The 26,938-nt window shown below is 43.2% G+C and overlaps 1 protein-coding gene across 2 annotated transcripts in view; it reads right to left on the minus strand.

Annotated features, from left to right (window-relative positions):
- MYOM1 (myomesin 1) overlaps positions 1-26,938 on the minus strand; it is a 129,981-nt gene that overhangs the window by 45,451 nt on the left and 57,592 nt on the right. The window contains exons 14-21 of one of the 2 annotated variants that reach the window (XM_004579617.3): positions 26,776-26,900; positions 22,571-22,754; positions 18,348-18,522; positions 11,552-11,673; positions 10,100-10,387; positions 7,529-7,725; positions 3,208-3,334; positions 334-518 (exon numbers count right to left, since the gene is read on the minus strand). In XM_004579617.3, coding sequence (XP_004579674.2) covers positions 334-518; positions 3,208-3,334; positions 7,529-7,725; positions 10,100-10,387; positions 11,552-11,673; positions 18,348-18,522; positions 22,571-22,754; positions 26,776-26,900 — 1,403 coding nt within the window. The remainder of the gene's footprint in view (positions 1-333; positions 519-3,207; positions 3,335-7,528; positions 7,726-10,099; positions 10,388-11,551; positions 11,674-18,347; positions 18,523-22,570; positions 22,755-26,775; positions 26,901-26,938) is intronic. The other variant, XM_004579618.3, reaches the window with a different exon arrangement.

The following is a 26,938-nucleotide window of genomic DNA, read 5'->3' on the forward strand; positions in this document are numbered from 1 at the left end:
GAAGTGAAGCAGCCACATCCCAAATGGGATGTGGGTATTATAGTGCCACATGGTACAAAGGCACTGGCCCAAGCAGTATTGTTTTAAGACTTCAAGCAATAGAACTGTGAGGTGGCTAAGTTAAGATCATGAGAAAGCTGGTGAACGCTTCTTAAAACTCAGCAGGGGAATTCCGGCTCAATGCAAGCAACTGTTCCAAGTATCAGAAGCTTTCCCCCACGCTACAGGAGCATGTTAATACAAGCCAGACGAGGATCAGAGGTCTCGGTCTCCGGTTTCATCCTGCTAACTCCGACATTCCGATCAAGAGCACAGCCTCTGGAAACACCTTACCTTGAGGTATTTGTTTATAATCGCTGCCTTATTGAGTCCTCGCCACTGGTCTTCCTTGGCATTGGTCTCCTTCAGGTCCACAAAGTAGCCAGTGACTGGAGTCCGCCCCGAGTAGACTGGAGGCTTCCACTGTAGAACCAGGGAGGTTTTCCTCACTTCGCTGTACTTGAGGCTATGCGGTGGTCCTGAGAGAAACCGGGATGCAGAGAAGAGACGAGAAAAAGAGTCAATGTACAACCATACTTAAAGTCTTTAATTGGAACTGATGCTGATATGTACATGAAAATAGGAATTTTGTGATTCCTTTTGTGATCTTTCCCTAACCACTCTACCTACCTCAGCCCGTTAAGTTAGGGTTGCCCTCAAGCCACAAAGTTTTAGTAGCAGATTATTTCAGATTATTTTTCAGTGATAAACTAAAAATTTCCTTTAATCTCATATAGCCTGAAGAAAGCAGTTCCCTGTGATGGCATATGAAGATAGGTAACGCTCCTTGCACTCTTGGGAGGATGCAATGATTGCCCATATCTTCACATAATCTCCAACTGCTCTGCAGATGATACAACCATTGTTTTATTCCCTCCCCCCTTTTTTGCCTTGTTATTTTTAAAATAACAATTGATTTCTGGTTAACCAATCAAAATTGCTCCACATGACTCTCAGTGGCCTGAGAGCCAATTACAAACACAGATGATAGCATGCCATCACTGGCATTTTGCAATTTGTACTTCAATATTTGTCTGGCTCTTTACCTGGGTTTAACAGTTACAAATATGTGTGCCATCCTAGTTTTCTAACAGGATGTTTTTCACTGACATGAGATACCTCATTGCAAAGGGCTTTTATGACCATGACCTTGCAGAATCTTTCGAACCCTGACCCTACTTCACAGAGGAGGGATTCGTTTCTGTTGTTTCCTAGTACCTGCAGTCTGGAACAGGAAGACTTGATTTCCAAACCTGATTCTGCCACTTGTTATCTTGTGAACTCCCTTGAACTTGATCTCCATTTCCGTAACTATAAAATGAATGGATGACAAGCTATCCTCACTGCTCTCTCCTACAGGAACTTCCTTTGGTTATGTCTTGTGCAACACTGCTCATTAAATCAAAGAGGAGTCAGAGGATCCAGGTGGTAGGGTGGGTGGAGGTCTGTCCCTTGGGTTCTCCTACCCTGTAACCTTCTTCGTCTACATCACTTTTTATTGAAATATTTTCTTCAGGCCTGTCCAGAATGTCTTAGTCTATGGCCATTTGCACTTAACTTGCCTCAGGAATTCCAAGAATTTGTAAACAGATCTACTTTTATGTGGGTGGCAGAATGTAAGAAATAATAACTGGCTTCAGGAAGGTACAAAAGCAGACCGTGTTTGCCTCTGTCCTGAAATGAGCACTTGAACTTCTTTTAAATTCCTTTTATAACTTTTCTAGTCACACTTGGGAGAAAAGTGATGCAAATGGTCACTAGATGAGGATAACATGAAGGTTTCAAAGGTTTCAAGTACAGGAATGGGGTGGCACTGGGCTCTAATATGGCCAATGATGGTGCTATGCCACTTGTTGCAAATGTTGGTAGGGGGATGGCTTGTGCAGGATCAGATAAAGCTGCTGCCTTCAAGGCCAGCATCCCATATCAGTGCTGGTTCAAGTCCCGGCTGTTCCACTTGTGATCCAGCTCACTGTTCATGTGCCTAGGAAAACAGTGAAAGATCCAAATGCTTGGATCCCTGCTACCCTGTGGGAGAACTGGATAAACTTCCTGGTTCCATCTGGCTCAGCCCTGGCTGTTTGCAATCATCTGGGGGAGTGATCCAATGGATGGAAGATATTCATTCTCTGTCTCTCTCGCTCTGATTTTCAAATAAATAATTAAAGATATATATTTTAAAAGTTTAGGAGCTTTGTGCCTACAGTGCCAGCATCCCATACTGGTGCTGGTTTTAGTCCTGGCTGCTCTGCTTCTGATCCAGTACCCTGCTAACGGCTTGGGAAAGCAGCAGAGGTTGACCCAAGCACTTGGACCTCTACACTCACAAGAGAGACCTGGAAGACGATCTGGACTATGAGCTCTGTCCCAGCTCAGCCCATGCTGGCCATTGCAGCCATCTGGGGAGTGAACCAGCAGATCAAAGATCTTCTGTCTCTTCTGTGTTTTTTAAAACAAATAAAATAAATCATAAATTCAAAATTTTGATAATAAACCCAAGTAGAAGAATTTACTCATCCTGTGACACTTATATTGTTTCAGTCTCTGAAGTCAGTATCACAGATTAATGTTGCTAGCTTGAATCCTAGTAGCTTGGTAAATTTGTTTGAATCCCATTTTAAAAATCAGTTTCATACCTCTATAAGAGTAATTAATATTGACAATCTCTGAAGGAGATTATTTGCCATCCAGGTTCCAGAATCTTTCTGGGATGTGGAGTTTGGGGAATATGGGGAGAGAGACAGAAAAGAATGGACAGTTAGTAGAGACAGGCAAGAGCAGAGAAGCTGGACTTAGGTCTAGAGAGAGAATGCATGAGAATGAAGGGATACAGGAAAGAGTTTTAGATGCCCTTTATTGGCCTTGAAAAAGTGAAAGCAAAGACCAGTGTGGTCTCCTGACACTCAAATTGTGTGTTTCTCTCAATCTCACTCCAAGCAGAGGGTGAGCGATGGGGGCTGTAGGATTTAGTTGGAATACAAGCATAAGGGACTTATACTATTTTAATCTGTTATTATTACTGTAAAAGTATTTCAGGTGAACACAAGGGGCCAAGAGGATTCTAATTCTTTTAAGAGTGTCTGTGTAGCACTGCAGTGCAGTTCCAAGTTGTGAGTGCTTTGGGACTAACTCTAGGGCTTCAAGGTTGGAAGGGCTTTCATGGCTTACCTGGAACAGCAATGGTCCACTCTTCACATTTGAAGCATTCGCTCACTGCGGAGGGTGCTCCCAAGCCAGCAATGTTCATGGCTGCCACTTGGAATTGGTACACCATGTTTTCTTTCAAGTCACTGATCTACAACATTGACAACATCACAGATCATGAATGTTTCAGCTCTATTTTTCCTGGTTGTTCAATATTCTTTCTATCTCCCGTGTTGCACATACCTAGGGTGACCTTGTTTTATTCTAGTTGTTTAACATTTTACTTGCTGACCTCCTATGTTGGCTATTGCCCGAGGGGAATTTCAATGAATCATTTTATAGTCTCTTTTATAATCATTTATAAAATTTATAATCTCTTTTATAATCTTTTCCTTCAGTGAAACTGAACTGCTTACAGTGTAATATGGTAAATGTATTGGAAAATCAGTCTTGTAATTGTTCTACATGATATGACAAAGTGAAATGGTATTATAATTAAGGTTCCCTAATCAGTTAATTTCAGTACATCAAAAATGAAATTATTCTAGCTAATTAGTAACATTCCTGGTAAGAATTGTCAAAATGGAGCGGGGCCTTTTCTGAAAAGAAACATTGTTCTGATGATGTGGAAGAAGTAGATGCCATGTTGTGAACTGCCCAGCAAAATTCACATTTGAAGAAGGGCAGCAGCCCCTGAGCTGCAGGGAACTGAACTCTGCCACAACCTGAGTGAGTCAGGCAGAGGAACTCAAACTCAGATGAGAATTATAGCCCAGCTGCCACCCAGACCACAGCCCATGTAATCCTGAGATAAACTGATATAAACGGATATGTGATAGAACAAATGTTTCTTTAAGTCAAAACATTTGTAGTAATTCGTTGTATAGCAGTGGAAATTAATTCGTGTACAACTTGGAATTAAATTAATTCTAACATGGGAATTAAAATTTCCATATTCTTACAATGTTCCTACTCTTTTCTGAGTGAGCTAGTATTTCCCATATCCCTCAAAAAGATTTGAGTTGTGGTTAAATATATGTAATGAAGTAATACATGCAAAGTATTTACAAAATAAAAATGGTACAATAAGTTTGCAAATGGTGATAAGTTTGCAAGAGACAGCAAACTATAAAATGTATAAAATGTGACCTACAAGAAATGGAAAATACAGCAAGGAAAAAAATATTAGATGTGTTCACCAGCAAGAAAAGAAGAAAGAAAAGAAAACTAGACCTTACAAATGGTAGAAAGTCAGACATCGCACAGCTCACAATGTAGAACAACACAATGATGGGAAACAGAGATTAACAGACATGGAAGAGACAATGAGTACATCAAATAAACGTTTAACTAGAGTTTCCAGAGAAGAGAAGACAGAGAATGGGATAGCAATATTTTAGTTGACAAAGAATTTTCTGGAAAGATCTTTCTGGAAAGTCCAACCGTAGATGGAAAAATCTTTCCCCTAAGTCTGAAGCATAAACACAGAAAAATGTATACAATAGTACATATGATATTACTTCAAAACACACTGTTAGCATTAAGAGACACTTTATATGCACATAGAGCATTAATTCAAAATTCATAAAGTAACATTTTAAATGTAAATTTTGTGGTGGGTAAATTAGATCTCATAAAGTGAGGTTATCTCATTGTTTTTTCCACCTGTACTCTCCTTGTCAGAAATCTGTACAAATTAATTCTAGACTCATTATAATCTCATTCATAAACATAAAAGCCAAAATTCTAAATGATAACTGGCAACAAAGTTCACAAATATGTAGCAAGGTATGAATTTCTCCTGGGAATGTAAGCTGTTTTGATATTAAATAGTTACTACAATATAGCACATTAAATTCCAAAGGAAAATCATGTGATCATTTCAAAACTCAGGGGAAAAAAACTGAAAATTTTAATTAATGCCAGGCAACCTGGAAGTAGAAGGAAACTTTTCTAACTGATGGTTAAGTTTCTACAAAACACCTATCACACTTAATGGTTCATGGTGAAATGATGAAAGCTAGAATGAACAATATCATCACTTCTATTGACTATGTGTAAAAAAAAGATTGTAGGCACAAAGAAAGGTAAGGAAATAGAGTAAAAGATACAGAAGCTATAAATGGAGAACTGAACTATCATGATTTACATAATGACTATAGATGTGACTAAGGGAATCTAAAAGAACTTACAGATAACTTATTAAAGCTGTTAAGAAAACTTAGCAAAAAAACTACATATAACAACAGTATTTAAAATCGGTATATAAAATGTAGTAATATTTCTCTATACCAGCAATAAAACCTGTATAAAACATGCTACTGATAACACTAAAAATATATAGTGCCTATAAATAGACAAATGATAGATCTCTGCATTGAGTCAGAAAACTTGAAAGAAAAACTTCAATTAAGAGAAATATATTCATTGATTAGAAGATTCAGGTTTTTAAAAAACATCAATTATTCCTCACTCAATTTTTTTTAATAGCAACCATTCTTTATTCATAGACTCAAAGTAACTGCAACGAGAACTCCAAGGGACATTAGTTTCCTTCTTTTTTTTTTTTTTTTGTCTATTTTTTTCCTTGTGTGTTTTCATTCTTGATAAAACTTGGCAGTGTAATTCTATAATTTTCATCAGGGTGCAAACAGCCAGTAGCATCTCTGGAAGACGCAGTAGCTGGGAGAACTTTGTTGATCAGTTATCACACTTACTGTAAGGCCATCATAATGGAATCATGGTGGTTTGCGGCCAGAGTAGACAGACCAGCAGAACAGAAGAGACGCACAGTCCAGTGCATATAAGGAAATTGGTTTATAACACAGATGGCCTAGCAGGACAGCAGGGAAAGGACCAACAGGCGATGCTGGGAAAACTACGTCTCCACTGGATGTGGGGTAGGACTTGCTTCACAGCTTTATACAAAAATCTAAAGATAAATTAATGACTGAAATCTAAGTGAGCAAGCCATAAAGCTGGTTCGAACATAATCTAGAACAATATCTCCATGACCTGGAATGAAGAAAGCATTTCTTCAAAAAAGCACAAAATTATCAATGATGAAGGAAATGCTAGTACACATGACTATTACTAACTTGACAACACTAAAATAATGCGATCTCAATAAAGAGGAAAAACATGCCACCACGTGGTAGAAGATAGACACAATTTACAGAGTCATACAGTATTCATATTAATAAGTAAGAAGGCCATTAGAAAAAATGGGTAAAAATCTTAGAAGGCATGTCATGAAAAATACCCAAATCAATCATTTACAAAGGAAAATACATTTAAAATCATTTGATACTGAGATCGCCAAAACTGAAGATGTGTGAATATCCCAAATGTTGACAAGATTGTGTGAAGCAGTAGTTATTCTCACGCTCCCCAGGAAGCAACATGGAATTATCTACTAAAATGGAAGGTAAACTCTTGCCCAGGAATTATACTCTGTGAATAATCTACAGAAATGAAATTCATATATGAACAAGCACATGAGTATAAAAATATTCCTGGCTACCCTATGTGAAAACATCCAAATAGCACTAAGTAATGGGATGGAAGAGTATACTGTGATAGTTAGATGACAAAATACCATTCCAGAAATAAAAATGAATTATTGAATTATTGCTACATACATAGTTGTGAAAGAACCTTAAAAATGCACAATCAGTATGCTTGTGATAATCCATCATTTATAAATATTAAGTCAAAAGCATGTGGCATTGAGCTGGGAAAGCTGGACTCCCCTGGCCTCACCCCATCCTGAACCCCCCACACATGAGGGTCTTTGAGTGCGGGGAGAGGGTCACTGGGGCTTAGTTAATGACAGCAAGGGGCAGGGCCATGAGTGAAGGCAACAGTGTCATGTGCCTGACACAGGCCACCCTACGGAGCAACACAGACGTGAAGCACGTCTCCCGGGCCAACAGCACCTCCTCCCTACTGTTTGTTAGAAAACAGTATAGTCATCAAGTTCTTATCCCTTTGTCCTCTGCAATTTAGATGCTGGGAATTACATATCTCAAATCCTTTGGATCCCAGAACTCGAAACTAGCAGCATTCTGGATGTAGATGCTTCGTAAATTTTGAAAGAGACATTCATTTTCATAATGATACATTTTATGGTATATATTTTAAGAAAGTTTTATACGTATGAATCAGAATATATAAATGCTACCTGGTTGATTAAACTACTGTATTCACCTAGGTTTGTTTTGTACAAACTCATGATACAGCAGACATAGAGCACTGGAGAAATGGCAGGAATCCTTGTAGCAGGTGCTGGGTGTGTGCGTGTGAGATCACAGTTCCAGACGGAGGACAGAAGCCACAGGCTTACCTTGTATGCCTCATCGCTGACAGCCTTGATGTTGGCTTCTCTCCATTTTCCGGGTACCCCACCAATTACCTCACGATAATTCACATAATAACCAGTAATTTCTGTTCCTCCAGCCTTATCTGGTGGCTTCCATCCAAGAACCATTGAATCACGAAAACTTTCAAGACATGTGATGTCATGGGGTGGAGAGGGTGCCGCTGTTGCAATAAGAATGGCTCATGAGTAACACAGAAATACATTTATGACTCCATATGTATCAAATTTGCTTAAATGGTACTATGTATGAGAGCACTAAATCCTGAGGTATAAAACTACAACATGAGTCTGCTGAGTTATTTAGCCTCTGACTTGGTATATGAGGGAAAAAAATGAACACGAGGTAAAAATAACACTGCAATTATGCCAAAAATAAAAAGAATCAGCCCAGCCAGATCGTATGATATGCTGTAAAGAATGATTCTTTTCTCCACAATAAGAAATATTTTTCCAGGGGACATGTTTCTGTTTCCTGCGTGGTTTTGTTTTTATTTGCTCCCTGAGGAGAGTGGAATGTGTATATCAGCTTCTGCTTGAAATCATTTACTTAGAATTTTCCATACATTTCAAATGGTTGGCATTTCACTTTTCAGGTTCACTCACCCTTGGGAAGACTTTACTGCTCCACAGGTTCTACCTTTAGCAGGAGAAAGCTTATTCTGGAGCTGAACTCAGTAACAATTTCCAAAAACTCTTGTAAAAACCAGGTGCAATGGCCTTGTGACTTTCTCTTAGTATATGATACTTTTGCTGCATTATTTTTAACCTGACATTGGAATACTATTTATGCAGGGCAGAATACTATACGATTGCCACTGTTTGTTACTGCCTAGTTAGAAAAAATACTTGAAGATACTTCAAAAATCTTCCTTCATTTTGCGGATTTGCTGATCTACTTTTCAATGAATAACTGACATAGTTTTCAATGAAGAGGAGAATGAGGTGATGAAAAGAAATCCACCTAAACATGCAATAACAGTAAAAGTAATTTTATGTTTTTATTTGGATTACAGGAGATAAACTACCTTATTCTTTCATTTCTCACTCACCAACCTCCCTTATTCCTTACATTTAAACAAAAAGGGCTCAATTTCAGAATACTGTTTGAACATGAACACTTAAATGACCATCTAATATTCTGAGATGAGGGGTGATTAAAACAGCAAAAATTAGAAGTGGTTTCAGAGGTTGAGGTCAGGTAGAGATAGGGCATGAAATAAAGGCAATTAGAAATTTATCACTATGGGTTGGTGCTGTGGCACAGCAAATTAAACTGCAATCTACACTTGGGGTCTTGCCACCCAGGTAGGAGACCTGCAGGAAGCTCCTGGCTCCTTGCTTCATTGTGGCATTTGGGGAGAGATTCAGTGGATGAAAGATCTCTTTCTTTTTCTCTAACTCTGCCTTTAAAAAATACAAATAAAAACATTTTTTAGAAAATTTATTTTTATTGGAAAGGCAGATTTATAGAGAGAAGGAGAGACAGAGAGGAAGATCTTTGATCTATTCATTCACTCCCCAAATGGACGCAATGGCCAGAGCTGAGCCAATCCAATGCCAGGAGCCTGGAGACTCTTCCAGGTCTCCTACGTGGGTGCAGGGTCCCAAGGCTTTGGGCCGTCCTCAACTGCTTTTCCAAGCCACAAGCAGGGAGCTGGAAGGGAAGTGGAGCAGCCGGGGCATGAACTGGTACCCATATAGAATCCCGGTGCCTGCAAGGTGAGCATTTAACCATTGGACCCACAAATAAAAATGTTTTAAGGGAATTTATTACCATAAATTTGTCATTTCATCTTTTATTTGATAAAACATCTTATGCCAGATAAATATATATGATGCATGATATAAATGGCTAATAGCTCATTTGTTTCTAGCAATGAGTAATATTCCATTTCCTGAATGTACCAATTTATCCAATTACCTACCGAAAATTTATATATATATATACACATACACACACATTACATATACTACAGAGATCTGGTATCCTAATTGAATCATTCTCAGCTTACTAAAAGAAATGTCCCTGGGATTGTGGATTTTATATCAGAACAGACAGGGATTTTTCAGTTATTTGAATTAAATGTAGATCATCATTTGAAAACCTGAGGAAGAACAACAGAAGTTAATGACTATGACCCTGCCTCAATGTTACTTGTTTTTGAAATACGTCTCTGCAACATGTACTGAAACAGGAACGTCTTAGAGGATTATATGCCGGCTTCGACTTTTAGGTCCTTCCTACTAATTCTGTTGGTAAAATGAGCCTAGAGGTGTCTCTTGCTGACAAACAGCATCAAAAAGGCTCTACAACCAAATTACTGTAAGCACTGTACTGTTACTGAGCCCCAAAGCCATACCCAATTACTTTCCCCAAGTCATTAGGTTAAAGTATTTCACATGGCGAGCTGAGAACACATAAGATCAAGAATAAACACTGGTGAGAGCAAACACAGATGGAAGATGGCATCTGGACAACAAGACATGAGGACAGGATGGAGACAGATGTGATGGTTTGACTTGGGCGACTCTCACCTAGGTCCTTCTTCTTTTTCAGGGGCTCAGACTTACTTTTCCCCTTAGGAGCTGCCTTCTCTGGTGATGGGGTCAGCTCTTCCTGAACTGTTTCACTTACTTTACTCACTTCTGTTTGGCCCGTGTTGTGGGAGCTACTGGGTGGTGAAGGTTTGTTAAGTTTGCTAGAGAGCAAAGCATCTTTCTGAAAGGCTGGTGAGGAGGCCTCATGCACAAGCCCCCTGGAGTCTGTTAGTCCACCGGGCGCATCACTCAGCTCAGGCCACACATCTGGAGACACTCCTCTCCCTACAATTTTCAAATAATAACAGAAATGCAGTAAGCCTGGACACAAGCGCACAATGCTTTTAAGTAAGAGAATAAGTAGAAAACACATCAAGACCACAAGCAGAACAAAACAATCTTGGCTTTACAGAAGTCACTTGAATTTGCATGAAATAAAGAAAGCATACGATTCACATAATTTACACCAGAGGACATTTTGACGTCTCCATATTCTGGAAAAAGAAGAAACGAGAGCAACAACAATAGCAAAAAACCACAGACAGAACAGGAACCATTTCTATTTGCAGAACCCAAATAGGTCTTTAATTTACACAAGAAAAACAAATCTTGAGACATTTCTTGACATATATAAGCTCTATTATTCAACAAGATTGTCTTTAAAAGATTATAAACTAAGATACAATATTAAAAATTCTGAGTTTATAACAGAAATAGGTCTAGTACTACAACAGTAAAAATCTGTACCTCACAGTCTCAAGGAAACACGTCTACTCTTGTCCATATTACAAGCAATGTTAAAAAGTAATATGGAATAAAAAAAAAGTAATATGGAATGCTAAGTGAATGCAAGTAATATTAAGTGATGTTGTTTTAATATGTTGTCATTTCACAGATTTTATTTTTGTCACTCTGAACCACCCGAGTTCTTTCTTACTTTTCCAAGCTTGGTAGGTACAACTGACACACATATGTAAACCTGTGATTAAGCCATGGAATGTGCTTTGCAATGAATTTCAGAAGCATTTACAAGAAGCAGATTAATATGCTGTTAGTGAAAACAAGCCAGGCTGGTCGCAGATGGAATGAATGGCTGTTAGTACAAGATGGTCTGTGTTACGGGTGCTGTCCCACTTCGTGAAATCAGGATGGCCCTTCCCAGTGCTGTGATGAAGTTAGAACGGAGTTTCACACAACGTGAAGTATCTGAGGAAACTTGGATGTGTGAAGATGAAAAGGTTCCAGGTGCCCAGAATATGGATGAGTGATGAAGATCTGTAAAGTGACAGCTATAGAATGTCAGGTATCACCTAGTCAAAGAAAATTACCCACTCAGGGGTAGCCATACAGCAGTATTATGACTTTAAATGATTTCTGCAGAGAAAGATATCTTCCTTTAAAACTCAGGAAACTGTTTTCCCTCAACCAAGTCATGCATAAGGAACTCACCGATGGCAGCTTTGACCTCAATAGCTTCTGAATCCTGGGAATAGCCGCTAAGTCCAGCAGCATTAACAGCTCTGACGCGGAAAATATAACTCTGACCAGTCACCAATCCATGACAAGTAAATCTAAAGGGAAAGAAGGTTTTAAACTTTTTTTCCCTAGGAAGATAAATCAGGGAAGATGACTATTAGCCCAACTAAATGATCTGGTACTGTGAAAATGATCTGGGGGCCAGCACCGCGGCATTGCCTTTAAACCTCTGCCTAACCAAGAAAAGATGGAAAATGGTGTAGATGAATCAACCACCTCAGCTTTATGCTTCCAGCAGAAAACTGGACAAGGGGAAACCCTAAGATGGACTATGTCAATCAGTGGACTCTGCACCAGCCTCATCATACCTGGACTGTTGCTGATGATATGTTGGAGCTTCTAATTGATCGAGGTGACGCTCTGCTGGCTCTGCCTACAAACCTGAGAGGGCCTCCCTAAGAGGCCGTTGAACTTGAACTGGACAAGTGGGATGCTGGACTCTGTATGGTGTAAACTTTTAATTAGGGAATCTCAACGGAACTTGAGCTGTGGTTATGCATCAAGGTGAAGGAATTCATGATGGGGGAAGGGTTTGGGGTAAAGGGGGGGGAATCCCAGTACCTATGAAATTGTGTCATGTAATGCAATGTAATTAATGAATAAATGAATATTAAAAAAAAAAAGATGCTGGCATCCTAAATGGCTGGTTCAAGACCTAGCTGCCCCACTTCTGCTGAAAGTGGCTGAGGAAAGCCCACGTGTTTGGGCCCCTGAACCCATGTTGGACACGTGGAAGAAGCTCTGGGCTCCTGCCTTCATCTTGTCTCTGTTCTGGTTGTTGCAGCTATTTAGAGAGTAAACCAATGAATAGAAAATCTTTCTGTGTATGTCTTTATTCCTCTCTGCAAATATTTCAAATAAATTAAAAAGGAAAGAAAATAATCTATTTTCCAAAAAGAAGAAACAGACATAGATTCAAGTGACTTGTGCTCGTAGACAAGAAGGCAATGGAGGCAATTTTCTGAATTCTGTCAAAATTGGTTTCTCTCTGATGTTCGCAGCAAAATACAGACAATAATACCTACATAGTAATGTTCATGTATTAGCCATAAGTTATATAAAGGACCTGGTACTTAATAAATAATAAGGTGCCGCTATTACTATGTTAAACTTTTAAAAAATCGGTTTTATTTATTTGAAAAGCAGAGAAACAGAGATCCAGAGGTAGAGACCATTCATTCGTTGATTCATTCCCCCCAGTGCTTGCAACAGCTGGGGTTGGGCCAGACCAATACTAGTAGCCTGGACTTCTATCCACAAGGGTGGCAGGTGCCCAACTACTTGAGCCATCATCAGCCAACTCCCACGGTGCACATTAGCAGGAAGCTGGAACTGGAAGTGGAGCCCATGTACTCCAGTATGGGATGCAGGTCTCCCAACTGGCATGTTACTTGCTTTGTCAAATGCTCACCCCTAATGCTATTACCAATGGCTATTTCAGGTATGCATTAAGGTTGTAAGGCAGTAACTGCTCCCTGTCACAGAGACCTAACCATTGTCTTTCTACACTTTGGAGAAGTTAAAATTACTCAAGGAATAATACTCTAATTTGAGAATGAGTTTCCAGAATTACTACTTAAACAGATGGATCCTATAATGAGATGTGAATCTACAGGTTGTTTTACAGAAAAAGCAATCTCATCTTTTAATAGTTATTATGGCTATAAAGAGCTGTTTCAGGAATAATTGCATCATTTAAATCCACCAAAAGAACTGTACCCAGAGAAAATAACAAACCTGCCAATGAATGTATTATCATTAACAAGTTCAAATATTTAATAAAGACAGCTATAATCTAGTCCAATCCCTTAGGTGTTCCATATCCTGAGCTACATATGGTAGATACAAAAATAAACACAGCGTCTCTTTTATCAGCTCCTATTTGTAGGGAAACAGGTCCTGCCCACACTCATGAATGTTTTTCTAAATGACCCAAGAAGAACATTGAAAAACTGTAAAAATTAAATACAAACACAAACTAATAAACCTCTCACAAAACATACATCCTTCTCCCATTCATTGGTATCCTATCTTCCTCTTTCACGCTCTCCAAAATAACCAATTTCTCTTATGTGGGTCCTGGGACTTAGAGCAGCTCCAGCCAAAAGCTCGTCTGGCAGTTTGGGGGAATTCTCCTGAGATTGCGTCTCAGTCAAAGCAGGCTCTGTCTGACTGCACGTTAGGACTCAATGTCAGATGGCAGATCTGCTTGGTAAATAGATGGAAGCAAGACAAAAAATTTTAAAAAAATCCCCAGCCCTTCCCACATTAGAACCAGACTCAAACAGGCACCAAAGTGTTCCACACCTCCTGGTTCAGTTGCTATTTATGTCTGCTTAGCACTGGGTTTAATGTCCAGAAATGTCAAGACTTCTCTATTCTTTTATAGTGCCTGGGAATTGCAAGCTAAGCAGACACCGTTAGATCCTTGGAACCCAGGATCACATTGCATATTAATGAACACAAAAAGGGTAAAAGCAGAACAAACATAAAACAGGGAAAGAATAAGGAAGGGGATAAAGTGAATTCTTCAAATAGCTAGTATTATGTGTTTCTGAGTGTTTAACAAAACAAGGAAATATTTCTTTGCCCAGTGGGTTTGTATTATGCATGCCCAGTTTTACATCCATTTGGATATTTCATGTACAATGTTTAAAAAAAAAAGGGCAGAGTCCAGGTAAGTCTGCTCAGAGGCGAGGGTGACTGAATCTCCCAGCCATGTGGCTGTGGCTGGCAGAATCCATGCCGGGCCAGGCTTCCTGTTGGGGATCCTTGCTCCCTGTCCACCACTGCCAAGCAGTGGGCGAATCCTGGGATTGCCCAAGTCCAAGGTCTGAGTATTTCCTCTGTCCACAATGATGATGCTGTGGGCAGATCTCAGATGGCTTTGGGCTTGCTCAGAATCGTGGCTCTGCCCACTGCCGCCATGTTGGTGGGCAGAGTCCAGATAAGTCTGCTCAGAGGTGCAGGTGTCTATATCTCCCAGCCACGTGGCTGTGGTTGGGAGAATCCACACTGGGCCAGGTTTCCTGCTGGGGATCCTTGCTCTGTACCGCTGCCAAGTAGTGGGCACCCACCTGAGCTTGTGGGTGGCCAGGGCATCGACGGCACAAGGCTTCACCCGCTGGCCACCCAGTGGTGAGCTCTGGGGTCTTGGGAGTGTGGAATTCTTGCCTAGGGATATCCATTGATAAGGCCACTGTATATATAGGCAAGGAGTAAATCCTAGGGACATCCAACAACAGGGCCACTGTATTTGCAGTTAAGTGAGGGGACTGAGATCTGGTGGTTTGTAAGGGGAGAGACTGGGAGATTTGTATGTGTCAGACTCATTCACCAGCCCACACGGGAATCCAGAGTTGGACTTGTTAGCTGGAACATTGCTAACTACCATAAACCAGTCCATGTGAAAGCTAGAGTGGGGGTCTGTCTAGCAGGACTAGATCCCAGTACCTGATTGAATGTTGGAACAGGGGATGGGTCACATAAGGCAGGGCTATGACACTAGCCAGCATAAGAGAGAACCAGGTCTGAGGGTAGATTCTGTGTGGGATATGTGGGCCAAATCCTGTGGAAATACAAGTCCACTGGTTAGCTCAAAAGTTGGGGTTATGATGGGCTGAGCTAGGTGTGACCATAGAACCTGCTAACAATCACAGGTACAGGGATTGAGAATAGTCTGTGCAGGTCCAGGCTGCAGCACTGGCATGTGCATCCTAAAACAGGGTGGGAGGTGGGCTGGGCCACAGCATTCACCAGCTTATACAAAGGCCAAGACAGAGGGGCAGGCTAAGTCAGGCAAGGGCATAGCACCTGCTAACATATATGATATCTGGGTCTGGAAGTGGGACAAGTGGGGGAACTTGGGAAACTCCCCTAGTAGGTCATAGCTCCAGCAGGAGAGCAAGCATGTGGGTCAGGCATGAAGGTTGGGAAAGCTGTGCAAGGCAGCTCCAACTGTTGGCAAATGTGTGGGTTGGTTTTGTAAGGGGATGGACTGGGCAGGGCTGAGCAAACCTTAGCTCATTGGCAAGTACAAAAACCAGGCTGGAGAACAGGTCATGCTAGGCTGCGCTGTCACACCTACTAATTTGCATGAGCTAGGGATGGGAACAGACTGAGCAGGGCTAGTTGCAGCACCCACCAGTGACCCTGAACTGGGGGCAGGTCAGTCAGGCCAGGCTACAGCATCCAAAGGCAAAGGCAAAAATAAGTAAGGGACTATGCCAAGCTGGGTCAAAGCAACCACTGGCACGTGCGAGATCAGTGGCTGGGAACAGGCTTGGTTATGGAGCAAAGTGGACACCTGGCTGGGTTGTGGTTCCCACTGGTGAATGCAAGGGTTGGTATCGGGGCTGATATCTGGTCTGGACATGGCTGTGGTGTCCCTGTGCACACGAATGGAACATTGCTGACCACCAGTCCACACCAGTCCAAGTGAAAGCTAGAATGGGGGCTTGTCTAACAGGACTGGAACTGGGGTGTGCCAGACTGGGCTAGATTTCAGCACCCACTGGTGTTCATGAGAACCAGGGTAGCTGTAGGACAGGCTGGGCTAGGTCTCTACCCCTGCTGAGCCATATGTGAGCAGTGTCTGGGTGTGGACCAAGCCTGGTTGAGCTGTAACACCCAAACAGGAATGGGTGAGGGCCAGTTAGGAAAGGCCACTGTTTCTTCTAGTACAGGAGGTGCACTAAGTAGGGCTGGCCCAGGACCCATTGATGGGCACGAGATCTGACATTGGGAGAGGTTAGGATGGACGGGCTTGGGGAACTCTGTTGGGACACAATCCCTGCAGGTGAGTGTAAGAACCACGATAAGGAGCAGTCCAGCCTAGGCCAGGTAATGGTACCCACTGGCACACATTTGCCACAGGTCGGGGGCGAACCAGGCTGGGCAAATCTGAGCACCAGAATGAAGTGTTGATCAGGCCAGGTTTGGCTGCAACACAAGCCAGTTCATGTGAGCACCAGGACAGGGGGCTGGCTGAGCTTGGCTAGGCTGTAGCCCCCACCAGCATGAGCTGGAATTGGTAGTGGGCCAGACTCGGCCAGACTACAGCACCCACTGGCAAATGTTGAGGTGAGGCGGGTCATGCCAGACTGGGCCACAGCACCCAACCAGCACATGTGAGACCCAGGGGAGGAGGGGCAGACCCTGTACGGAGGCTGCATGGGGCTCCCCTGCTGGACTACTATTCCTACTGGTGGGCGTGAGAGTTGGAGTGTTGGCAGAACAGGCTGGCCAACATCTGTTGGCCTCATGTGAGCTGTATCGGGGAAAGTCAGGCTAGGTTGACTGTTCCTACTGGTGCATTAACAAGCCAGAATGGGATTGGGTTGGTTGGGCTTTGCTGCCGCAGCATCAGCTGGCAGATGCTAACATGGGGGGCAAATTCTATCAAGTTAGACTACAGAACCACCTGGAGAATGCAAGATCTGGGAATGGGAGTGTCCCAGTAGGGAAATAGTGGGTACCTCCCTCTTGGATTGCCACTCCTACTGGAGAGCATGAAACCAGGACTAGGGTAAGCATGGCTAGACAGAGACTGGTACCTGCCAGCACGTGTATGGGCTGGATAGTGAGGCTGGTTGGGTTGAACTAGGTTTCAATGCCCACTGACATGTATGAGAGCTGAATGGGATGTGGGACAGACTGGACCAGTCTGCTGTGCATACTGGCAAGCACAGTTACCAGGGCAGGGGGCAAGCCTGGTAGAGGTTACTGAAGGTTGCTCCAACTAGGCTGCAGCTCCTACTAGTTTGCGCGAGGGCTGAGTATGGATGGGCAGGATTGAGATGGGCTGCAACACCCATTGATTAGTGTAGAAGACAGGGCTGGACACAGGACTGACCCAGCAATTGCAACCATCAGCATGTGCATAAGCTGATTGGGGCAACAGACTGTGCCGTACCCTGTATTGGCAAGCACACACAAGAATCAGGTCTGGGATCACTTCAGAAGAAGTTTCTTTGGATATTCCCCCAACGAACTGCTGGACTCAGAACCCCAATCATGGAAGAACGGCAGGTTCCATGGTCTGACCATGGAGTGTCTGTGTCAGAGCTGGCTGCCCTCAGCGGCTTAGATGGAGCATTGAACAGCATATCCAGGTGCACATGGAGGATATAGCAATACATTGGAGTCTGCAGAGGACAGCTGGTACCATAACCAAGGACAGAGGATGGAACAAATTGACCAACTACTCCAGTCAAGAGTTGGCGGTGAATATCTGGGCAAACGGAGACTCTAAGATGGATTATGTCAGCCAGCAGATTCCAGAGAGATTTCATCATGCTTGGAGTGGTGAGATCGGCAGTAATTCAGAACTGCTGAACTATCAAAACCTCTTGAGCAGGACCCTTGGGGCATAGCGCACAGCAGCGTCCCTGCGGTGGTTTCAGGTGACTGTGGTGACTGTCCTCCATCTCACAGTACAGAGGTATTTGAGAGGCTGGGTGTGGCTTCTCCCTTATCTCCCTCCTTCCCCCAGATACAGGAAGGGAAAAAAGAATGTGGAAATAAGGTGGGTCTCACCATCTTCCTGTAGCCCTTGACTCTTTTTGCCATGATTAACTATGTAAAAATCATCAAAATAAAGATAGAAAGTTTAAAAAAAAAATTTAAAAAGAAAAGAAAACCTCCCTCCTTCGGGTGTATTTGCTGTCAAGTGTGTCCATGGTGCTTCTTGAATGCTGGGGTGCCTTACCGTGAGCCCTTCACAGGGTTGTTGTTGCAGGGTGCCCACTCTCCTGAGCCAACCACACTTGCCTCGATGTAATACCCAACCAACTCTTTGGCATCTTTGGACTCTTCCCAAGTCACCACCACAGAGGTATCTGTGTTTCTGCTTGGGATGATTTTGCTAGGGGGCTGAGGGATATCTGAGAGAAGAGAAAAAAACAATTTTGTCACATATCTACAAATATACAGTCAGAGAAGTTTTACACAAAGCATCAGGTCAAACATACTATCCGTTAAAATAGACCATTTTTTAAAAAATGTTAGGTTGAGAACACAATGATAAACTAAATATCCCTGAACTCTTGAAGGAAACAAATTAGCACTACTGTTGCAACTCTAAACTTTTGGGAAAATTTATTTTCATAAGTAAAACTACTAATGTTTTTTATGTAATGTACAGACCATGCATAGCTATCAATAAAACATGTAATGAAAGAGGGAAGCCACTATTTTTACCTGTGATTATATATTTGTACGTACAAGACTAATTTTTAAAAGTTTGTTGGAATTGGGATTAAAAGATACCTTCATTTTAGTGTACACAAAGTTGAAATTCATGCATAGTTTTTTCAAATACACATTTCCTTGAGCTTTTCAAAGATGCTTGTTTGCATTTATGTGTTTGCTTGTATGTATGTGTGTGCTAATTAGATTTTTGCCTTGAAAACTTCTCTCCTCAGCTATAAGCAAACTGACCATGTTGCCTTGTACCTAGGCTGGGAGAAAAGCATCCAATAGCTAGCAGGCAATCTGAGCCTAGTTAGTGCCAAATCTGTTAACCATACCAGTTTGCCAGCATGGTTGCTTGGTCTTTTTTCTTTCTTTCTTTTTAAAGATATGTTGGAGGGGGCTGGCAGGCCCCAGTGGAAGATGACCCTGGGACCCTGTGCCATGAGGGGATGGGGCAGGTGCTGTGGACTGCCCAGGGAAGGCGGTTGGAGGATGTATGGGAGTGGGGGCCACCAAGGGTTACTTTATAGGTATACAATGACTTCTGGTGGCTTCCACAGGCTGGGCTACTGCACTCACAGGTAAATGAAGGAGTTGAGAACAGTTGAGAAAGGGGAACCGGAGGCCATGTCTGGATGAGGAAAATGCACCTGCCCACATGGGAGACCTGGGCTGGACTAAACAGCATCACCTGCCGCCCACCAACACACACAAGCCAGGGCACAGGCCTGCCTGGCAGGACTAAACCACTATATCCACCAGTGAATATTGTGGCAGGGACTGGACCACACAAGGCTGGGCCATGACACCAACTGGCACTTGAGAGAACCAGTTCTGGAGGCAGATTCCTTAAGGGCATATGTGGGCTTACACGCTGTGGGACTACAGTACCCACAGGTTTGCATGAGAGCTGGGGATGGTGATGGACTGAGCTAGACATGACCACAGAACTCACTGATGCTCACAGAAACTGGAAATGGGAGCAGGCAAAGCAGGCCCAGTCTGTAGCACCCACAGGTGCACCCAAGAATCAGGTCTGGGAGTGGACTGGGCTATAATACCTGCTAGCTTATGCAAAGGCAGGGACTAGGGGTAGACTATTTCAGCATAGGCCTAGCATCCACCAGCATGCATAAGATCCAGGTCTGGGAGAGATCTGGTGGGGAAATTCGAGGAACTCCCTCTGGTGAGCACCAGAGCCAGGACTAGGGTGGCAGGGCCAGGCAGGGCTGTACTACTCATCAGCAAGAGTATGCAATGGCTTCGAGATGGGTCAGGCTAGGTTAGGGCAAGCTTTAGCATCCAAGCATATAGGAACCAGGACAAGGTGTGGGCCACACGATGGGGACAGGATGGGCAGGGCTAGGCCGCAGCACACACCAGTGAAGGTTGGAAGTTTGGAGGGATGGGGGTGTGAGGTCCAGGCCAGGCCAGGCCAGGCTGCAGCATCCACTGGCAAGTGCCATGCTGGATCAGAACACCACTGCAAGATCTGGGCTAGAAGTGGGCCTGGTAGAGGAACAAGGGAACTCCCCTGCTAGGCTGCAGTTCCCAATGGTGAGCTCAAGACTTGGGACTGGGAATGGACAGGGCTGAACATGGCTGCAGTACACTTTGGCATGTGTATGGGCTGAGTCCAGGAACAGGCTGGAATGGACTAGACCCCCGAACCTACTGGTGCTTACATGAGCCAGAGTGGGTGCAGGACGGGCTAGATTAGGTTGTGGCACCCACCAGTCCACATGAGAGCTGGGTCTGGAAGTGAGTCATGCCAGGCTGGGCTGAGCATTCACTACCATGGCAAGATCCAGAGCTGGAAACTGGTCTGATAGGGGAACTTCCCTGTTAGTCTGTAGCTCCTGCTGGTATATGCACAAGAGCAAAGGCTGGGGGCAGCCCAGGTCAGGTTGGGCTCCAGTATTCACCAGCATACATGTGGGATGGGTCTGGGGGTGGGCTGGGCTGGGCCATTCTGCAACATGTGTTGGCAGGTGTGAGTCAGGTCAGGGTACAGGACAGTCGGGGTTGGGCCATGACACCTGCCAGATCACATGAAGGTTAGGATTGCAGACTGGCCAGCCTGGGCAAGGCTGCAGCACCCACTAGCATAAGCTGACTGAGGGCGGGCCTGGCATAGCCAGGCAGCAGCATCCACCAACAAGTGTCAAGGTGAGGCAGGTCATGCCAGACTGGGTTGCAGCACCCACTGGCACCCACAAGACTCAGGGCTGGATGCAAGCCTGGTAGAAGAACTTCAAAGGTTCCCTTGCTAGGCCACTGCTCCCACTTGTGAGTGTGGGACTGGGGGCAGAACAGTCTGGGCAGGGTGGCAACATCTGTTGGCCTGTATTGGAGCTGGATTTTGGGAGGGCCGGGCTAAGCTAGGCCACTGCATCCACTGGCACATGCAAAAGCCAGAACAAGTGTTGGCTAGTTGGGCTTTGCCATAGCATCTGCTGGCAAGTACTGGAACCAGGTGTAAGACATTTCAGGCTGAACCACAGTACCCTCTCACAAGTTCAAATTTGGGGCTTGGAATGGACCTAGGAGGAAAACTGTGGACACTGCTCTACTGAGCTGCAGCTCCAGTTGGTGAACATGAAAGCCAGAGCTGGGGGTGGGCCAGGCTAGACAAGATGATGGCACCTGTTGGCATTTGTGTGTGCTGGGTCAGGGGGTAGGTCAGGCTGAACTAAGCCACAGCACCCGTGGGTATGTATGAGAGATGGATGGACAGGATGTGAGATGGGCTGGATTAGACTGCTGCACATGCTGGCACACATAGGAACTGGGGCTGAGAGTGGGCCTGTTAGGAGTTAGTGGAGCACCCCAACTAGGCTGCGGCACCTGCTGATGTGCGTGAAGGCCGAGCTTGAGGTGGGCTGCACTGGGATAGGCCACAGCACCCACTGATTTGCAGCAGAGATAGGACTGGGGGCGGAACTAACCCAGCAGCTGCCTTCACTGGCATATACATAGTTTGATGTGGGTGACAGAGTGAACCAGACCCTGCACTAGCTGGCACACACAAGAATAAGGTCTAAGGTTCATCTCCGGCAAGGTTTCTTGGGGGACTCCCTAACTATACTGCCGGACTCAAACTCCAGCTACAGAGAAATTCACAAGATTTTTGGTCCGACCTTGGAGTGCACATATTGGGCCTGAACCTCCTCAGTTGTTCATGTCCATACAGTAGACAGTAGGCCCTGATTACATAGGCCAGCAGAGGACATCAAGCCCCTCATGAGAGGACGAAAAGCAGAATGGGTTGGATGCCTCTTCTGTCCAAGCTTTGCAGCACGTATCCGGGTGTGTGGATACACTGGGGTGGACTCTCAGCCAATAGACCTTGGAAAGACTTTTCAACCCTGGAGCACTGAAACCAACAATGTCTCAGAGCTATCAAAACCACTCAAGCAGCAGCCTCTGAACATTCTTCCCCACATCAGGGTCCTGTGCTGATGTAGTTTGGCAGTGAGGAGCAGCCTCCTCCCCCTGCAGATAAGTGGAGAAAAGAAAAAATTGGAAATATTTGTCCCACTTGACTTGCTCCATACTTCGACCCTTTCCACCCCTAGTCAGAGCTCAACATGAGTATACATCCTTCTCAACTATGTAAGCAACATTAAAAATAAAGTCAAAATACTTTTTTAAAAAAGTGTTTGAAACTGTTTAAAAAAAAAAGGGAAAAAAGCTCTTGGGGTAAGTAATTCACAGTTAGCCTGATTCTATACTTACCAAGTTTGTCCCCAACCACGGTCACTTCTGTGGCCTCTGAGGGCTCACCAACTCCTGCTGAATTAGAACAGCGCACACGGAAGCAGTAAGATTTCCCTTCGGCCAAGTCAAACAGAGCAAAGCGGGGAGACTTCACGGGCAGCTCCGTGTTCACCCGCTGCCAGTTTTCCGTTCCCGCTTCACACTACAGCAAGAACAGAGATGCCCACTGAGAAACAGGAGTTAGAGGCCAGGCATCTCCAATTGTTCCTTCTCTGCCAACGAACTGCAGTCTTTGTGCCACTGGACTGCAGAACAGATTGGAGGACATGGAGGAGGAGATACCTGATGTTCACAGGGTTCTCTAAATCCCCCCCTTTAAAAAATAGCTTTGTTTATTCATTTGAAAGAGTTACACAGAGAGAGGAAGAGGCAGCATAGTGGGGGAGGGGGTTGCAAGGCAGGGGTTTTCCATCCTCTAGTTTACTACTCAAATGGTTGCAGAGGCTGGGGCTCCACTTCTGAATCAGCTCCCTGCTAATGTGGCCCAAGTGTTCAGGCCTGTATCCACGTGGGAGACTTTGAAGAGGCTCCTGGCTCCTGGCTTCAATCTGGCTCAGCTTTAGCCTTTGTGGCCAGTTGGGGAGTGAATCAGCAGATTAAGATCTCTTTCTCTCAGTTTCTTCCTCTGTTTTTCTGCTTTTCAAGTAAATAAAATAAATCAAGTAAATAAGGGGGGAGGGTTGAGTGAAACATTAGATTGGAGCCTTCTTCTCTCCCTAATACATTCAGAATTTCTTTTGAAGAATATGTTCTTTCCTTCCTGCTCAAATTTTAGAATAAATAATAGGAAAACTAATTTAAGGAGATCCTGTTTCTAAAATCAAAATGAGCTAGAGTTACAAGAAAAACCCTTGAATGAAGGATGTGGTAAATAGTTAGGTTTAGAAGAGGATCTAGTAAGAAAATTGTCAGAAGTATTTAGTCCTTCAGGATAATGGAAAGGTAATCCTTTTTCCTTCCTCTTTGAAGTTCAAACACTGCCCAGGGCCAGTAGGGGCAGAAATTCAGATATTCTCGCCTGATTTTGCTACAGAACGTTTTAACAGCTTCAAAAGACTTTGCCAGAAATCCAAATTGTGTGACAGACTGAATGGCTGACAGTGACGACACACTGTTGGAAACATAAATCCAGTAGCATACCACTCAGCATCACCAACTTGACATGGAAAGCAACATGGCATAGTGGAAGGTTCCAAAGTTATTGAATCTGATTCACAATGAGCCACGTCCCCTTCAAAGTCCCATGAATACTCATGATTTCAGTTCATAATCTGTCAGATGGGCATATTTGACAAGGGAACCTCTAAACGGACATACAGTGTCTTTATGCTTAGGTGTCATTTGTCTGGGGGGAGGATAGAAAGGGTGCTGCCCAATGAGAGATAAAACTCTCCCAGGTATTCAATCCATTTGTTCATGGCTTTGATTTGTTTTGACATATTGTCTCCTAGGAAATAAGCAATGACCAGTTGCTTAAACTGTTAATAACAAAAAATAAGAGCTGCCTTTTACTGTGCTAAGCCATTATGACTTTTTTATTTTCTCAACTGTGCTATGGAGTAGATATTGTGTGATTATTAAAGTTTCCCACTGATGATTTGGACTTGTGAAGATGGAAAGGCAGCCTAGGGTAAGAGCCAGTCAGCCTTCGCTCAAATCCTATTTCTGCTCAGATCAGCTGCATACCATTGGAAAAATTATATACTCCATCAATGCCTCAATTTTATAATCTACAAAGCAGGCATGTAGAAAATAAGTCTCATGGGATTGCTGCAAGAATAAAGTGAGCTTGCATGTATAGAATGTTTTCAGCAGTGCTTGGCCAGCGGCAGACAGTGGCTATTTTTATTCTTGCTAGTAGAAATGCAGCTAACAAATGACAAAGTACTCCTCTGTGACATGAGAAAAAGTACAAAACAGGGAAAGGTTTGTAGCCAAAAGGAACAGGAAATCTGGGAGTGCTGGAGGCAAATTTCCTGGATAATGAACCCCTCAATTTCAATGACTTTCAGGCTCATGGATAGAGCACAACCAATTGAAAGTGTGCAGCTGTGACAGGCAGTTTTGTGCTTTATGCGTCTGCAAATCTCAGGTACACCGTTTTGTGCAGAAGTATGAGTACAAGGGCACACGAGAGGCAACACCCAGTGCATGGGCGTTTTAGGGAAGGAAACATGCCATGGGACACGAGTGAATGAGCCATTTCCCTCTAGGAAGGCCAACATATCAGGAATAGTTCATAAGAAATAATCTCCAACTGAGCTTGGAAGAGTGTGACATTTGGATAGCTATGTAAATTGTGCCCTGGGTCTCCTGCTGTACTCTGCAGTCCCAATACTCCAGCACTCTGTGTGTTCATAAATGTGGACTGTGCTAAGTACAGCTTCTTTATTCAATGCTGTGCTGATAAACGTCCCCTCAAATTCCATTCCAATAGGTTTGCAGGTGGCAGAGCATTTAAATTTTAATCACAGGTTTGTATGTATTTGGGTCTAGAGATGTTAAAGGCTTTGTGATGAAATCAGAGTTTTCGTGACTAAAGGAAAGGTTATAATGAAGCCAAAGCTGACTTCTGGGTAGAAAAATGCCTCCCCAACAAGTCTTTACATGTCATTGTAATAGGAAAGATAGTAATTACTGCCACAAGAGCTGTTCGGAACTCTCTTCTTGTGGAGGATTTCAGAGTGATTCACTGGGGGGTTTATTATTGTACCAGAAAAAGAACATTTATCTAACACTATTCTTTCCATCTATTACGAGAAAAAGCTTTGAGTACTGTTCAAGTTATAGTTAATACACAGATAAAACAAAAATGTAATTTTATTTTCTATAAAACCAGACTTTCCAGAGAGATGTATATGGCTCATGTGGAAGAGATAGTATATTTACTGTTAATTTGCTTTAGGATAACCAGGAGTTCTGGAAGCAAGAGGCTCAAAGATGTGAGCTAAGCATGCATACCGAAGAAAAGCCATTAATAAGGGAAATCAAATTTTTAGTTCTGGTATAATTTTCTCAAGAGCCATGGATTTGAAATAATTAAAAGTCCATAAGGAATAAAGAGAGAAAAGAGAGAGGCTGTCAGAGAGTTAACCGAACTCCATATTTTTACATAAAATTTTCTTCTATGATTTACAGTGAAAGTAAATAATACCTTTCAATGCAATCACACAATTTTATAGAAATTCAAAGTGCAAACATTTGATCATTGATCTTTTGTTCTGAAAAATGATGAATTACAGTAAAAGTGCCAATGTTCTTACACAGGATACTTATTTTGTTTCATTTTTTCAATTAAATTCTAATAAAATTTTCAACAAATTTTAGGCAAAATTTTTCAAACTATCCTTTTCCAGGCACCATGGTTTTCTTGTTTCCTTTGGCTCTGGGCCTTGCCTTGCAAATGCTCCTGTGTTTCTATGCAAGCTCCCCTTAATAACGCCACAGCCAAGTCTTGGACTCATGTCCGTAAGTTAGGCATGCAAACTCATCAGAATGTCCTTCTACTCTGGATGTGGTTGGTTATATTGTTTTCATTCTTTCCACCCATCTTAGGTCTTCCTTCTATGTAGCACTCTCCAAGGTTTTAATCACCAACATAATTGTAAGATATTTGAGGGAAAGAAGTAGCCAACGCTTTATGGCACTTTGTCATCTCTGATCACACTGCTACCCATACTCAGAGTTAACCGAGTGCCCTGACATGTAAGAGCTTGCTGTTTTCAACTCTTCAGCCACCTGAAGTATTCCGACATCTCCAGTCCTCTTTCCCATCTACCCTCACTGGTGTTCATTACCTACTGTGGATACGTGAAAAGCCGTCAACATAGCAACAGAGACACAGAAAGTCTAGAAAACATTGTTATGGAGGCAATCTACAGCTTCAGAAAAAATTCTGTTCTATCAGGGTTGTGATTCTGGTCCTTTGGACCTCTCAGCAGTTTATGGGTGAGATTTGGGGGAATCTGCACTAACCCCTGAACTTTCAGGCAAACTTCCATGTGATATTTATTTTTCAATAAAGAGATTTCACAACTGACATCCCCCATTCACCTCCCTCACACCACTGTCCTCAGCAATGTAATCTCTACTTCTTTAATCTCTACTTCTTTAAGGGAATCTTATGAAAATGTCATGAGATAGTGTTGATTCTGGAGTCTTACCTTTTCCACAAAGTACATAATGCCCTCGTGGCCACGCTGCCCAGGGGGCTTCCAGCTTAGCACCACATAGCTCCGGGTAGCCTCTGTGACGGAGAGCTCTGTGGGCGGCCCAGGAATAACACCCTCTGAAAAATAGCAAGGAATCATGAGAGACACCAACTCT

The sequence above is a fragment of the Ochotona princeps genome, chromosome 18 (assembly GCF_030435755.1).
Source record: "Ochotona princeps isolate mOchPri1 chromosome 18, mOchPri1.hap1, whole genome shotgun sequence".
NCBI lineage: Eukaryota > Metazoa > Chordata > Mammalia > Lagomorpha > Ochotonidae > Ochotona > Ochotona princeps.